Source organism: Ornithorhynchus anatinus, chromosome 4, assembly GCF_004115215.2.
Source record: "Ornithorhynchus anatinus isolate Pmale09 chromosome 4, mOrnAna1.pri.v4, whole genome shotgun sequence".
Taxonomy (NCBI): Eukaryota; Metazoa; Chordata; class Mammalia; order Monotremata; family Ornithorhynchidae; genus Ornithorhynchus; species Ornithorhynchus anatinus.
The window spans coordinates 78,454,055-78,470,111 of NC_041731.1; the positions used below are offsets into that span (position 1 = coordinate 78,454,055).

The following is a 16,057-nucleotide window of genomic DNA, read 5'->3' on the forward strand; positions in this document are numbered from 1 at the left end:
TCATCTGGAAAATGGGGATGAAGACTGTGAGCCCCACGTGGGACATCCTGGTTCCCCTGTGTCTACCCCAGCGCTTAGAACAGTGCTCGGCACATAGTAAGCGCTTAACAAATACCAACATTATTATTATTATTATTATTATTATTATTATGATACGACAGTGTTGGTTGGTAGAGCAAATACAATGATGTTGGTAGACACATTCCCTGCCCGCAAAGAACCTACAGTCTAGAGGGTCGCCTATGCACCTAGATCACCTCCTCTGTCAAATGGGGACTGTGAGCCCCTTGTGGGACATGGACTGTCCAACTTGATTAACTTGCATCTACCCCGGTGCTTAGTACAGTGCCTGGCACATAGTAAGTGCTTAAGAAATACCTTAAAAGAAAATAAAACCCAAAAGAGTACTTGGAGAGAGTAAAGGACTTGATATAATAATCATGTTGGTATTTGTTAAGCGCTTACTATGTGCAGAGCACTGTTCTAAGCGCTGGGGGAGATACAGGGTCATCAGGTTGTCCCAGGTGAGGCTCACAGTCTTCATCCCCATTTTACAGATGAGGGAACTGAGGCACAGAGAAGTGAAGTGACTTGCCCACAGTCGCACAGCTGACAAGTGGCAGAGCCGGGATATTCACCATTCCCCTTAGTCCCACAGCACTTAAGTACATAGCTGTAATTTATTTTAGCGTCTGTCTCCCCTTCTAGACTGTAAACTCTTTGTGGGCAGGGAAGGTGTCTACTGACTCTGTTATATCGTACTCTCCCAGTCGCTTAGTATAGTGCTCTAGTATAGTATAGTATAGTGGAGAAGCAGCGTGGTTCAGTGGAAAGAGCACGGGCTTTGGAGTCAGTGGTCATGGGTTCAAATCCCGGCTCTGCCCCTTGTCAGCTGTGTGACTGTGGGCAAGTCACTTCACTTCTCTGTGCCTCAGTTACCTCATCTGTAAAATGGGGATTAAGACCGTGAGCCCCACGTGGGACAGCCTGATTCCCCTGTGTCTACCCCAGCGCTTAGAACAGTGCTCGGCACATAGTAAGCGCTTAACAAATACCAACATTCTTGCTCTGCCAACAGTAAGCACTCAATAAATACCACTGATTGATTGAGTCCCATTTCATTGTCGTCTACTTTTCAGTCATTTCAGAGCTGGCAATCAGAGCTCTAATTTATCCTGGGCAGGAAGAAAAGATCAATATCGTCGTATCGCTGATCTCCTCAGACTTGTTGCTTTTTCCCCAGCTGTTGTTCTCCGTCTCTCTTTGGCCTTGAGATTGACAATGGGGCCGAGTGGTCGGAGGAGAAGGGGCCTATTTTCCTAACCGAGGACCTAGCATTCTGCTGTGCCCTTTAGCGAGCCGGCCCAGAAAACAGTACAGATGGCTGACCATCCATCAGAAATCCTCTCCTAAAGGGAAAGAATGTGAAAATGATCTTCAATCAGCAGTGTGTTTGTGTCTAAGTTCATGAAATCTGAAATATTTTCCTCGGGGACAGATAGGTTTCTTTGATTATGAAGACATTCCATTGGCTTGAAGCATCTGGCATGATTCTAAAACTCATGTCAATAAATGTATTATCCTTTACCAAAGAGTTTTCCATTTTCCTCAAAATAGAGTATTATTTATCGTGCGCGGCAATGTCCAGGAATATGAGATGGATCGTCTTTTGCCTTGGAAAAGGGGACTTGAAACATGAAGTTAATTTATTAGAACAGATTGCATTTGAGGAACTAGTCCTTCCCCGAACGATTCTTCAGACAAGTCAGTCTTTCTGGAGCATTCCCGGTGTTCGTTCACCATGATAGTTGCTCCTTTGAAATGCTTTTTGCTTGTAAGATGAAGGTAAAAGAGTTTTTCAAAAAGAATTGAAGCCCTCCCAGAAGTGGCTCAAGTGGTGCCTGGAAGCAGAGGAACATACTTTGGATTGCCAAGACGAGCTTTGATTTTTATCAGTCGTTAGCCGCAGGGGCCTGCGTGAGCTCTCCCCATTAAATAAAAGTGAAGTGTAGCGTCCTGGGAAAAGCCACATTCCCCAAGTCTCTGCCTGTCCCTCAAAACTAATCTTTTCTTAGCTCTTCCCACTGTAGCTTTGCTCAGTGATGCTATCCTGTTGTCCGGTTAACCCTCCAATTTGGTCGTTTTGACCCCAGGGTTCAGAATTTCCAGGCTGAAACCTTCTGAGAGAGTTATCCAGCTTCCCTATGAAGAGTATCCTCATCCAGTGAGGAAAACCCCCACTGGTTCCCAGTGAAAGAATCTGAAGAATAATAAGGATTATTATTATGGTATTAGTGCTTAATAGTGCTACCAAGCACTGGGGCAGATACAAGGTCCTCGGGTCAGCCACAGACCCTGTCCCACATGGGGCTGACAATCCTAGAGGTAGGGAGAACAGGTCTCATCCCCATTTTTGGTAGATGAAGAAACTCGGGGCCCGAGAAATTAAGTGATTTGCCCGAGTTCACACAGCAGGCCAGTGGCAGATCTGGGATTAGAGCCCAGGTCTACCAACTCCTCTTCTCACACCACACCTGAAAGTCAAACTGACTGGAAGGGAATCAATGCATCCATAATCCTCCTGGAAAATGTTTAACTATGGTTCTTGACCAGTCGGTTCCCTGTCCCCCCTCCCAGCCCCACAGCATTTATTTTTTTAACTGTCATTTATTTCATTCATTCATTCGATCATATTTATCGAGGGTTTACTGTGTGTAGAGCACTGTATTAAGCGCTTGGAAAGTAGAATTTGGCAACAAATAGAGACAATCACTACCCAACAACGGGCTCACAGTCTAGAAGGGGGAAGACAGACAACAAAACAAGGAGACAGGCATCAATATAAATAGAATTATAGATATATGCACATCATTAATAAAATAAATAGAATAATAAATATGTATATGTATGCACAAGTGCTGTGGGGCGGCGGGGTAGAGCAGAAGGAGGGAGTCGGGGCGATGGAGACGGAAGGAGGAGCAGAGGAAAAGGGGGGCTCAGTCTGGGAAGGCCTCCTGGAGGAGGTGAGCTTTCAGTAGGGCTTTGAAGGGGGAAGTGTGCTAGTTTGGCGGATGTGAGGAGGGAGGGCGTTCCAGGCCAGAGGTGGGACGTGGGCCAGAGGTCGACAGCGGGACAGGCGAGAGCGAGGCCCAGTGAGAAGGGTAGCACCAGAGGAGCGGAGTGTGCGGGCTGGGCTGTAGAAGGAGAGAAGGGAGGTGAGGTAAGAAGGAGCAAGGTGATGGAGAGCTCTGAAGCCAAGAGTGAGGAGTTTTTATTTTTTATTTATTTATATGAATGTTTGTCTCCCCCTCTAGACTGTAAGCTCACTGCGGGCGGGGAATGTGACTGTTATATTGTTATAGTGTATTCTCCTGAGTGCTTAGTACAGGGCTCTGCACACAGTACGTGCTCCATAAATATCATTGACTGACTGACTGATGGTATTCTTTGCTAACTTCCTTGACTCCCCCATCTCCACTTCCCCCTCGATCAAACGGTGTCCCATCCCATCTCCGAAACCCTCCTGAAAAGCAGCGTGGCCTAGTGGGTAGATCGCAAGCCTGGGAGTCAGGAGGATCTAGGTTCTAATCCCGGAACCACCACTTGGCTGCTGTGTGAACTGGGCAAGTCACTTAATTGCTTCAAGCCTCAGCTACCTCCTCTGGGGTAAAATGGGGATTAAGACTGTGAATGCTATGTGGGACGGGGACTGTGTCCAAACCGATTATCTTGTATCTATTGTTATTGTTTTTGTCTGTCCGTCTCCCCCGATTAGACCGTAAGCCCGTCAAAGGGCAGGGACTATCTCCATCTGTTGCCGATCTGTACATTCCAAGCACTTAGTACAGTGCTCTGCACATAGTAAGCGCTCAATAAATACTACTGAATGAATGAATGAATACCCCAGTGCTTAGTACAGTGCCTGGCACATAGTAAGTGCTTAACAAATGACCCCCTCCCCAAAAAACCACCTCCTCCAAGAGACATTCCCTGATTAATTCCCACCTCTTGATCATGTCATCCCAACAGCCACCTCTAAATAAACTCCCTCTAGAATGTAAATTCATCGTGGGCAGGGAATGTGTCTGTTTACTGTTATTTTGTACTCTCCCAAGTGCTTAGTACAGTGCTCTGCAAACAGCAAGCACTCAATAAATACGATTGAATGAAGGAGTGAAATCTCGTGTGAATATTGCTCTATTTATTCTATTTACTCATGGTTTGCTTACTTTTCAGTTGTGCTGCATTTTTCTTTTTCTCTAGTTTTCACTATAAACAATCAAGGTGTCCCTGACTCCCTTGTAGGCTTCTCTAATCAAAGATATTCACAGAAGTAGCGTGGCTCAGTGGAAAGAGCCCGGGCTTGCGAGTCAGAGGTCGTGGGTTCTAATCCCGGCTCTGCCGCTTATCAGCTGTGTGACTTTGGGCAAGTGACAACTTTTCTGTGCCTCAGTTACCTCATCTGTAAAATGGGAATTAAGACTGTGAGCCCCATGTGGGACAACCTGATCACCTTGTATCTACCCAGCGCTTAGAACAATGCTTGGCACATAGTACGCGCTTAACAAATACTAAAATTAAAGCAGAGAAGCAGTGTGGCTTAGTGGAAAGAACCTGGGCTTGGGAGTCAGAGGTCATGGGCTCTAATCCTGCTCCGCCGATCGTCAGCTGTGTGACCATGGGCAAGTCACTTACTTCTCTGTGCTTCAGTTACCTCATCTGTAAAATGGGGATGAAGACTGAGAGCCCTACTTGATTACCTTGTATCTCCCCCAGTGCTTAGAACAGTGCTTGGAACATAGTAAGCGCTTAACAAATTCCAACATTATTATTATTATTATTTTATTGTATGCTCCTACATGCCTAGTACAGTGCTCTGCACATTGAAGGCTTCTCTGCCCCAAACAAGCACCCAGGACCCAGCTGTACTCACAGCCACTCAGTGACTGCTGATGGCAGCGAGGCTTAAGGAATGAACTGATTTTGTACGAACACTTGCAGGAAGACGGTTGCTGACATCTGCTCACTTTTTGGAAATCTAATCCCGCACATGTTTTCTGTTCCAGTCGATGACGCTACTGTAGAGCCTACCGTCCCTGTGACCACTCTTGCTCCTTCAGGACCTGTCACTTCAGGTAAAGAGTTATTCTGGGCCTTTTTCTTAGGAAAATAGAGATGGATCTCCATCCCCGCCCTCACCTCCACCCTATCTTTACCCCCACACCACCTCCACCCACACCCTCCATCCCAACCCCAACCCTATCCTCGCCTCCACACCCATCCTCACCCCCAGTCCCAGTCTCATCCATCTTGTCCCATCCATCTTTCTCCACCAGCCAGATTTTCCAACCCCCTGGTATTTTGTCTCTTTCTTTCCTGGCTCCTTCCCTCTTTAGGACTCTCTCTTGAGTTCTACACCTTCTCCCAGGAGTCAGAAGCTCACAGGTTCTCATCCTGGCTCTGTCACTTGTCTGCTGGGTGACCGTGGGCAAGTCACTTCACTTCTCTGGGCCTCAGTGACCTCATCTGTGAGATGGGGATTGAGACCGTGAGCCCCATGTGGGCCGGGGACTGGGTCCAACCCGATTTGCCTGTAACCACCCCAGTGCTTAGTACAGCACCTGGCATATAAGTGCTCAACAAATACCGTAATTATTATATATCTCCAAACACTCTTTTGCCTTTTCTCCCCTCACTCCCTTTTCCAACCTCTGTAAAGGCCCTCCCCTCAGGTGGGCATTGAGGTGAAAGAAGCCCACTGAGGCCCTGTGACTTTGCCTGCCCGTGTCCCCCTGATTGGGTGAATCCACAGGATGCTGGAAGCTTCACAGGCCCCCAGGCGCAATCCCAACTAGGGCTCGCCTTATGGGGAGCCCTTCCCCACGGAGACCCTCTGGTCTAAGGGCGAAGTCGAAGGATTTTAGGAATTGTAGCAAGAGCTGTCTCAATAAACTGGCCTCCTCAATACTCTCCTACCTTTCACCTTAAGCGTTTCCAAATTTCCACCAATGACCCGTTATGAATCAACCACAAAAGTCCAGGAATGAGAATCAGGGCATCAGCTGGTAACAATATCCTCTGTGTTGGTGGGAGGAAGAAGAGCAGATATCTACCCCACAGAATGGCTCCAAGGCATGTCCGGTATCCAGCCTTATGAGCCACAGCATCTCAATGTGTGATAGCTCGCTCCACCGCCCCCCAAAGCACACCTCCCTTTCATCTGTCTTGAGAGATCTCGTCGTCTTCAAGTCGGTGTTTCCCACCAAGGTTTGAACTTGAAGTCTGGGAGTCCTTTAAGGCGGGATCGTGTTGACCACAGTGTATCGTACAGGAATCAGGAACCTGGTCGTGGTCCCCGAGTCCTCGTCCAGCCTGAGGGTGACCTGGGACATCTCGGACAGCGGCGTGCGGCAGTTCAGGGTGACCTACGTCACGACGGGAGGGGACCATGCTGAGGAAGTGGTGGAAACGGTCAGTGTCATTTCAGCTTCTTAACTGAAACTCTGCAGAGTTCCGTTGTTTAGCCCGGTGCCGGTTAAGGAACGCCAGCCTTGGCTTCTTATGTGTGACCGTAATTTTGTGCTTCAAAACCTGTTCGTTTTTATTTCCGCTGCCCTGTTTGGCCTTGCTTCACTCCCTCCTTTTCTGTTTGTGATAAAGTAGTATGGTAGTAGACATGGATTTGAAAGAGAGAGCCAGTATGGCCTAGAGGAAGAGTGTCCCTAGGAGTCAGAGGACCTGGGTTCTAATTCCAGCTATGCTAATCGCTTGCTGCGTGATCTTGGGTAAGTCACCTAACTTCTCTGTGCCTCTGTTAACTCATCTGTAAAATGGAGATTAAATCCTCCTCTCTCCAACTTAGTCCCTGTCCCACATGGTGCTCACAATCTGTGTCCAAGCCGATAAATTTGTATCTATGCAGCACTTAGTGCTCGAAACATAGTAAGCGCTTAATAAACACCATAAAAAAATGCCTGAAAAAGTGTCCAGCAGCTGAGGAAACTAAGAAAGCATTGGTGACAGACTCTTGTCACCAGACGCTGAGAGCAGACTCCAAAATATAACTCAGGAGTCGCTACACTCCAGACTCCCATTCTGTTCACCAGAACTCCTTCTTCCCTTTCTGGTCCAAGGATTTTAACTTTATGCCCTTAAACGATGTTTTCAAAGAAGCGTTAGCTGTTCTCTTTCCTGGTGGCAAAAGTGTGAGTAATACTTCTGGGAAGCAACTAAAAAGTCTTTCAATAGCTTGCAGCCACCTGTGACTGCTTAGTGGTTTCTTTTCAAGATTATCCATTTAAAAACCAGCCCAAAAAACCCCTCTCTCTTTTTGTGTGTCAAGGTGGCTACAGGCTATACTTATTTGATTTGCTCCTTAGTTTTGGGGGGGCTTTTTATGAAGTCCTGGGGAGGAAGTCTTTTTTGAGGTGGTGTTTTCTCCTCCAAAACCATGATTTGAGAATGAGCCCATTCAAGGTTGTGCTGCTTTCTCCTTGACCAAAAGCATGTTTCAAAGTCAGGTCACCCACAAAGGTGTAGCACGACATGGGGCGGTCCAGAGTAGAGCGAGTCTTTAGCGGTATCGGAATTCATCGAGAGTTTACTGTGTGCCCAGAGCCGTGGTAAGCACTGGGAGAGAATACGCAGGTGAGAGTTAGACACGGCCCCTGTCCCTCTGGGGGCTTTTTGTGTACAGGAGCTCTGAGACGTGTGAGACAGAGTCAAAAGCAAAACCCACATCGGGTGCAGCAAATAACAAGCAAGACATGTGAAGGATGGTGTGCGCACATAGTTTGGTTGGGATTATGATGCCGCAAGGGGCTTTCCAGCCACAAAAGCATCCTTAGGTGAACTGTATCATCGGGGTTTCACCGACTACTATGCACTCATTCATTCATTCAATTCTATTTATTGAGCACTTTATGCAGAGCACTGTATTATGAACAAAATTCAACAATAAACATATGCAATCCCTGCCCACAACAAGGTTACCGCTTACAGGAGGGAGACAGACATCGATACCAATAAATAAATTACAGATACGTATTTAAGCGCTGTGGCACTGGGAGTTGGGGGGAAGCAGAAGGGGGTGGGGGATGTGGAAAGGGGGGGCTTAATCTGGGAAGGTTTCTTGGAGGAGGTGTGCCTTCAATGAGGCTTGGAAGGAGGGGAGAGTAATTGTCTGTCGGTTTTGAGGAGGGAAGGTGTTCCAGACCAGAGGCGGGACGTGAGCCATTGACTGAATAAATATGGGATAAAGCTCTCGCCACCAATGGTGACCACAATTGTTCCTTTCTGGCCCTGGAGAACGCAGTCGTACCCCCTTGCATTTATGCCTACGAGGCTCCTTTAGCACTTATGCTCCTCTAGCTATCCTGAGCACTTATACATACGTCAGTTTACCCAATCCAAGTCTATTCGTTTATTCATTTTTTCCTCCTCTTACCAGCTGTATCTCTATTTTGATTTCTGCTCCCACTGTAGGTTTACAATGCGGGACTTCCTGTTCATTCATTCAGGTGTATTTGTTGAGCGCTTGCTGTGCGCAGAGAATCACACTAAGCGTTTGGGGGAGTACGGTGCACCAACAAACGGACACATTCCCTGCCCCATAGTCTCCTTGAGACTGCAAGCTGCTTAAGAGCAGATCCTTTGTCTTCTACATTTGTTTCTCCCAAATAGCCAGTGAACTCCCTGGCACAAAGCAGAGGTCCCGTACGCTACTCTGTGCGGCACAGACACTCAATAAATATCAGCGGATGAAGTTGGAGAGCCCTCCATTGATCATACCTACTGAGGGATGAATTTGCACCCTCTTCCAAACCTCCAGTCTGCCAGAAGCAGAATATGGGCACCAAGAAATAATAAATGTGTTATTTGTGAAGAACTTACTATAAGCCAACCAAAGCACTAAGCCCTGGGAAGATCCAAAATCATCCGGTCCCACAGGAGGCTCACAGTCTAAGCAGAAGGGAGAACAGGTAATGAATCCCCATTTTGCAGATGAGAGAATTGAGGCCCAGAGAAGTAACGTGTCTTGCCCAAGGTCACACGGCAGGTAAGCGGCAGAGCGGGATTGGGACCAGGTCCGCTGACTCCCAGGGCTGTGCGCTTTCCACTGGACCGTGCTGCTTCTCAAGGAATGTTCAGCTAAAAGTGACGGGAGCCTCCCATTTGTCACATGGATATGGGAGCACCCTGAGGCCTGCTTTTTCAGTTAGTGAAAGCCTAGACCAGATAGAATATGAAGAAGCAGCATGGCCTAGTGGATAGAGCATGGGCCTGGGATCAGAAGGTCATAGGCTTAATCCTGGCTCTGCCACATGACTGCTGTGTGATTTGGGGCAAGTAAATTCACTTCTCTGTGCCTGTTACCTCACCTGTAAAATGGGGATTGAGACTGTGAGCCGCAAGTGGGACGGGGACTGCGTCCAACCCTATTTGCTTGTACTCACCCAAGTGCTTGGTACAGTACTTGGCACATAATAAGCGCTTAACAAATACCATCATCATCATTAGTGACTCGACTTCAAATGATTCACAATTTCGTATCACTAAACCTCTTTATTTCAGACTCCATTAAGCCAGAATCGTTCAACTCCCTGCATCCACCTTTTGCGCTCTTTGAAGAAGAGCAAAAAGGCAAGCTTTGACCTAAAGAAGGCAGGCAGTGGGGCTGCTCTGGAATCAACAAGGCTTTGGCTAAGCAGGATGTGGAAGAAAGTAGGGAAATGTGGCAGGGTGAGAGGAAGTGTGGAGGAGGGTGGGAGTGAGAGAGAGTAATGTGAAGATCCAGCTGCCCCTGGCAGGTTGCAGTAGACAGAGAATGTCTGGTCAGCACAGACTCCAGGGAGCCAAACCAGAGCTTAAAACGTACCAAGTGATCAGACTGTAGTCAAATAGCCCATAAAACCAACAAAAAAACACATATTTTTACAATTCAGAGCTTTTCCCCAATTCAGATGAGATTTTCCTTCACATAAGCTCACTGTGAGCACTGAATGAGTCTCCGAACTCTCCCTCTAGACTGTAACGTTGTGGGCAGGAAATGTGTCTACCAACTCTGCTGTATTCTATATTTTACTCTCCCAAGCACTTAGTACAGCACTCTGCACACAGTAAGTACTCAATAAATATCATTAATTGATTTATTGATCACCCAAATTAGTGAAGTCTTACCATAGTTAAAAGGAAAATGGAAAGACTATTGAAAATCCATCTGGAAAAGGGGATTGGGTGAGTTGGCTGAGAATTGGATTCGTCGCCTGAAGCGATGTTAATGCCCCGTCGGCTCAGAAAAGGAGTCAGGGCAAGTTTATATGCATGGAAGGTTTGGTGAGCCATGTTGCCACTCAAATCCCCCCAGTAAAGCAATTCAATCGATCAATCAATTGTATTGAAAGCTTACTGCATGTGGAGGAATGTTCTAAATACTTGGGACACTACATTAAAACGGAGTTGGTAGACAGACACGTTCCCTACCCCTAAAGAGTTTACAGCCTCCAACGATTACCTACCATTTCCAGTGAAGAGGCCATGAGGAAGAGAAGCTATGGGCCCTTTCCCTGTGTGGTCATCTCCAGCGACAGTAACTTTTTATTAACTTTCCTGCACTGTCTCTTTGTCGCAACTGATTGCTTTAATCTGCAGTTGCCTCTTTAGCCCAGGATTCTTCACACCGACAGAGGTTGGATGTAATCCCCATCTTTAGCACTTTCTAATAACAGGACAGCAAGATCCTTGATTTCTGATGGATTTATAGCCTCCTCACTCAAAGTTTCCAGACTTTCTTCGCAACCCGCATGGTCAGCACCAAAGTCCAGTTACTCTCCCGAAGGAGCAGAGAATGGCAGCAGGCTGGAGCCGTTGCTTGGAACGGCCTCCTGCCAGAGTGACGGCAGAATCGAAGCCAACTTGTTCCTGGAAGCATTTCTGGATGCAGTGGGCTGGATTTCCATCCCATTCTACGCTAAGCGGGCTCGCTCTCGGGTCCGTGAGGCCTCTGTGGGTTCTGACCCGCAGGACTCGTGCAACAGCAGACGTGATGAAGAATAAGCATTCTATCCTGGAGACTTCTCCTTGGGTTGTTGGGTAGTTGGGGTTTAGATGAAGCTGGGATTGGTAACTACTTTCTCAGTGAATGGGAAGAGGCCGCTAGCAGAGGCAGGTAGAATGGCCAAGATGCACTCTCAGTGGTCCGGGAAAGGGCAAGGGGAGGGAACGGACTATATCTTGGTTGGATTGAGGATATTTAACCCTGTCAGTATTTTCATCGCTGAATATCATCGACTTGTGTTCATTGTGTTTCCAAGGGGTTCTTTTGTTTTTTTATGTCGGTCTCCCCGGCCTGTGATCCACCCCTTTGAGTGGGAGATTGTGACTTTATCGATTTTCTTGATTTTGTGGCAGCATTCACACAGTATCTTCCGTGCCGGTAATAACAGTTGACCAAGCCCTGGTGAAAAACAGCCAGGAGATCACCGAAGTTCTCGCAGTCTTCCCAGTGCTCCTGTGAGGGGGAGAGTGGAGGAGCTTGACGCTCATGGATTATCTTTCTACAGAAACGCTCTGGGCATGCCTCCCCCCTCCTCAAAAATCTCAGTGGTTGTCTATCAACCTTTGCACGAACAAAAACTCCTCACTATTGGCTTCAGATCTCTTCATCACCTTGCCCCCTCCTACCTCATCTCCCTTCTCTCCTTCTGCGGTCCAGCCCGCACACTCCGCTCCTCTGGTGTCGCTAACCTTCTCACTGTGCCTCGCTCTCGCCTGTCCCACTGTTGACCTCTGGCCCACATCCCACCTCTGGCCTGGAATGCCCTCCCTCCTCACATCCTCCAAACTTCCCCCCTTCAAAGCCCTACTGAAAGTTCACCTCCTCCAGGAGGCCTTCCCAGACTGAGCCCCCCTTTTCCTCTGCTCCTCTTACCCTCCCCATCACCCAACTCCCGGTCTCTGCTCTACCCCCTTCCCTGCACCACAGCACTTGTATATATGTGTACATATTTATTATTCTATTTATTTTATTAATGTGTATATATCTAGAATTCTATTTATATTGATGCTATTGACACCTGTTTACTTGTTTTGATGTCTGTCTCCCCCCTTCTAGACTGTAATCCTGTTGGTGGGTAGGGGTTATCTCTATTGCTAATTTGTACCTTCCAAGCGCTTAGTACAGTGCTGTGCACACAGTAAGTGCTTATTAAATGTGACTGAATGAATGAGTGAAGCCCAACCAGAGAGGGTGGAGGGGAAGCTGGTCTGGGCTCCTGTCGGCTCCTTGCAGCACCACTGACGTGGAGGCTCCAAGCTGCAGTCCTCTCGCCTCTATCTGGGGGCCAATAAAGGCCTGGTCCTCCCTTTAACCGTGGTTTGCAAGAACAATGATCTGGACAATTGCCCTAGTTTCTTTTGGAAATGTGAACTGTGGAGGGATGGGAGTTAGAGAGAAAGCTAGGGGCACCGAGGTCCTTCTCATCCACCCCAGCTACCCAGATATTCCAACCCAACCACGACAACCCGCTCCCATTTTCTTCCCCAGCTGCCTCCGCTCCGTTTTTCTCAGAAATTCCAGCATGGACTGTACCTTTGACAGAATGCGTACTTTCCCAAATGCTTAGTACAGTACTCTGCACACAGTAGCCACTCAAAAAATACGATCGAGTACGGCCAGGTAACGATTCCACCCTGGGACTTCATGAAAACTTGCATCCACATCACCCGAGTTGGCCTCTCAGTGGTCATCTCCCAAAAATGTCTCGGAGCCCGTGGGACTTCAGACCAAGTAACAGCTAGTCCGGGGTTCAACAAGAGGCTGGCCGGGGTTCGGTCCTTGATTTATTGGCCCGGATGCCCCCCCCCCCCCAGCCAAATCCTCCATTTGAGACTGCTGGCTTTGCCCCCAGTCCTCGACTGCAGAGCAGCTGCAGCTGTTGCAGTCTGCTGGCTTCCTTAACCCCTTCTCGTCAACCCTCCTAACGGCTGGTGAGCTGGAATATTTTCTGGTTTTACACTTTGAGGTCTGTCCTCTGCCACTCTGGTTCCTTGGCGTTGGGTTGCTTAACCCAGTAGGGGATTATACCCCCAAAACACAGGCTCCACCACCCACCCACTCTATTCTGGAGTAAGTGATGGAGAATATTGACTGTCTCCCCAGTCCAGACTGTCATCTCATTGTGGGAGGCGAACGTATCTGTTACATCGTACTCTCCCGAGCACTCAGTACAGTGCTCTGCACACAGTAAGTGCTCAATAAATACAATTGAATGAATGAATAGGGAGAGGTGTTGCGGGCTCTCCGATACTGGCTAGGGCTACTTTTCCACCTTGAGTCCTCATCAGAGTACGTGCCCGACATGTGCAACTCTCTACCTCTTGTCCGATTCTGGTCCTTGGGATTCTCCCCTGTCATTTTCACCATTTTTCCGTGGGAATTGTTGCTTGAGAGGGGAAATGGAAGACTGGGCTTTCGAGGGAACGCTGCTTTTGTGTTCTGAGGATGCAGGACTTCATTATGAATGAGATTCTCCACGTTTCATAAGCATGCGGGTTTGGGGGCAAAGATATTAGTACGAGTTGTAGATCATTTGCAGATGGTTGGTAGAGAGAGGGATATTATGCCATGGAGAGTATCATGAAAGAACCTAAAATTTAAACCTTCTGGATAATTATTTTTAAATAAAAGGGGAGCATGAACTCTGGGGAGAGGATATGTTGTATCTTTTCCTCTTTTCACCCAACCACTTCCATTTTATGTGTCTATGCGTACAAAACAGATATGTGTTTTTAATTACGATGGTGTCTAGGGGCTCGGGCATTAAATATGAGCTGAATAGAATAGAAGGGACCACAAACCTTATAAATGTTGTTGGATTTTAATTTTCTAACCGTCTAGGTAATGGTGCCTGGAAGACAGAACACTCTCCTCCTCCAGTCTCTGCTCTCAGATACAGAATATAAAGTCACCGTGACTCCAGTTTATTCAGATGGAGAGGGAGTCAGTGTCTCCGCCCCTGGAAAAACTTGTAAGTTCAAACCATTTGTCCGTGAGTAGCAGCAGACTACTTTGTAGAAGCATGTGAAATTCTGCCTGTGACGGAGAAGCAGCGTGGCCCAGTGGAAAGAACACGGGCTTTGGAGTCGGAGGTCATGGGTTCGAATCCTGGCTCCGCCACTTGTCAGCTGTGTGACTGTGGGCAAATCACTTCACCTCTCTGTGCCTCAGTTACCTCATCTGTAAAATGGGGATGAAGGCTGTGAGCCCCACGTGGGGCAACCTGATTCCCCTGTGTCTACCCCAGCGCTTAGAACAGTGCTCTGCACATAGTAAGCGCTTAACAAATACCAACATTATTATTATTATTATGACATACAACCAGGCCCCGATGCCTGATCTCTGCTCACCTATTCACCTCTTTCTCACATCCCTGACTCCTACTTCCCTCCAAGTCAGTAGGCTAAATAATTTAAGCATCTCATAGCGGCCTTTATGTACTGCCTCGAAAGGCAAATTACAGAGATTAGAAAGAAAAGCAGGTTATGTTCAATTTAGACCGATTGTTACTCCCTTTCCTTTCTGCATCACCCTGGCACTTGGATTTGTATCCTTTAAGCACTTGATGATAATAATGTTGGTATTTGTTAAGCGCTTACTATGTGCCGAGCACTGTTCTAAGCGCTGGGGTGGATACAGGGTAATCGGGTTGTCCCACGTGAGGCTCACAGTTAATCCCCATTTTACAGATGAGGTAACTGAGGCACAGAGAAATGAAGTGACTCGCCCACAGTCACACAGCTGACATGACCACTGACTTCCAAGCCCGGGCTCTTTCCACTGAGCCACGCTGCTTCTCCCCGCCTTTTATGTGACTGTAATCGTAACTCATGTATTTTAATGTCGGTCTCCCCCTCCAGCCTGTAAGCTCCTCATGGGCAGGGAATGTGTCTGTAAACTCTCTGGCATTGTACTCTCCCAAGTGCTTAATCCAGTGCTCCGCACCCAGGAAGTACTCAATACATACAATTGATTAATTGATTGACTGATAGATGAACGTGGCCGAAGGAGCCCTGAACCAGTTCTCTGCTGCCATGCTTGAGCCGAAACGATTCACCTGGAAGCCAGAGTCAGAATGAGCTTCCATGGAGACAGAGTGGCCTAGTAGGAAGTGTGAGCCCAGTGTAGGATGGGGACTGTGCATCTCATAACAGCCTTTAGGTACTGCCTCGAAAGGCAAATAACAGAGATTAGAAAGAAAGGCAGGTTATGTTCAATTTAGACCGATAGTTACTCCCTTTCATTTCTGCATCACCCTGGCACTTGGATTTGTATCCTTTAAGCACTTGATGATAATAATGTTGGTATTTGTTAAGCGGGACTGTGGTCAACCTGATTAATTTGAATCTACCCCAGGACTTAGAACAGTGCTTGGCACATAGTAATTGCTTAACAAGTACCTTAATTGATTAATGTAATTAATTATACCCCCAAAACACAGACTCCACCACCCAGCCACTCTATTCTGGACTAAGTGATGGAGAATATTGACTGTCTTCCCTGTCCAGACTGTAATCTCATTGTGGGAGACCAACGTATCTGTTACATCGTACTCTCCCGAGCACTCAGTACAGTGCTCTGCACACAGTAAGTGCTCAGTGAATACAATTGAATGAATGAATAGGGAGAGGTGTTGCGGGCTCTCCAATACTGGCTAGGGCTACTTTTCCACCTTGAGTCCTCATCAGAGTACGTGCCCGACATGTGCAACTCTCTACCTCTACCTTAATTACAAATAATTAATGTAAGTCATAAATCTATACACGTGCATATATATTCAGTAAGTATGCTCTAAACCTTTGTTATTTCTAATAGTGGAGATTGGAGGTGGGGAGATGGGGGTGTGGAGAGGAAGCTGAGTTTGGGATGCAAGGAAGCAGAAAAGCAGAGTAGAGAAACAGTGTGGCTTAGTGGAAAGAGCCCGGGCTTGGGAGTCAGAGGATGTGGGTTCTAATCCCAGCTCTGCCACTTGTCTGCTGTGTGAGCTTGGGCAAGCCACTT

General features: G+C 47.4%; 1 protein-coding gene across 2 annotated transcripts in view; it reads left to right on the forward strand.

The window, feature by feature from the left end:
- COL14A1 (collagen type XIV alpha 1 chain) overlaps positions 1-16,057 on the forward strand; it is a 190,959-nt gene that overhangs the window by 77,814 nt on the left and 97,088 nt on the right. For both annotated transcript variants that reach the window (XM_029063526.2, XM_029063525.2), the window contains exons 18-20: positions 5,067-5,135; positions 6,332-6,471; positions 13,898-14,027. In XM_029063526.2, the coding sequence (XP_028919359.1) occupies positions 5,067-5,135; positions 6,332-6,471; positions 13,898-14,027 (339 nt within the window). The remainder of the gene's footprint in view (positions 1-5,066; positions 5,136-6,331; positions 6,472-13,897; positions 14,028-16,057) is intronic.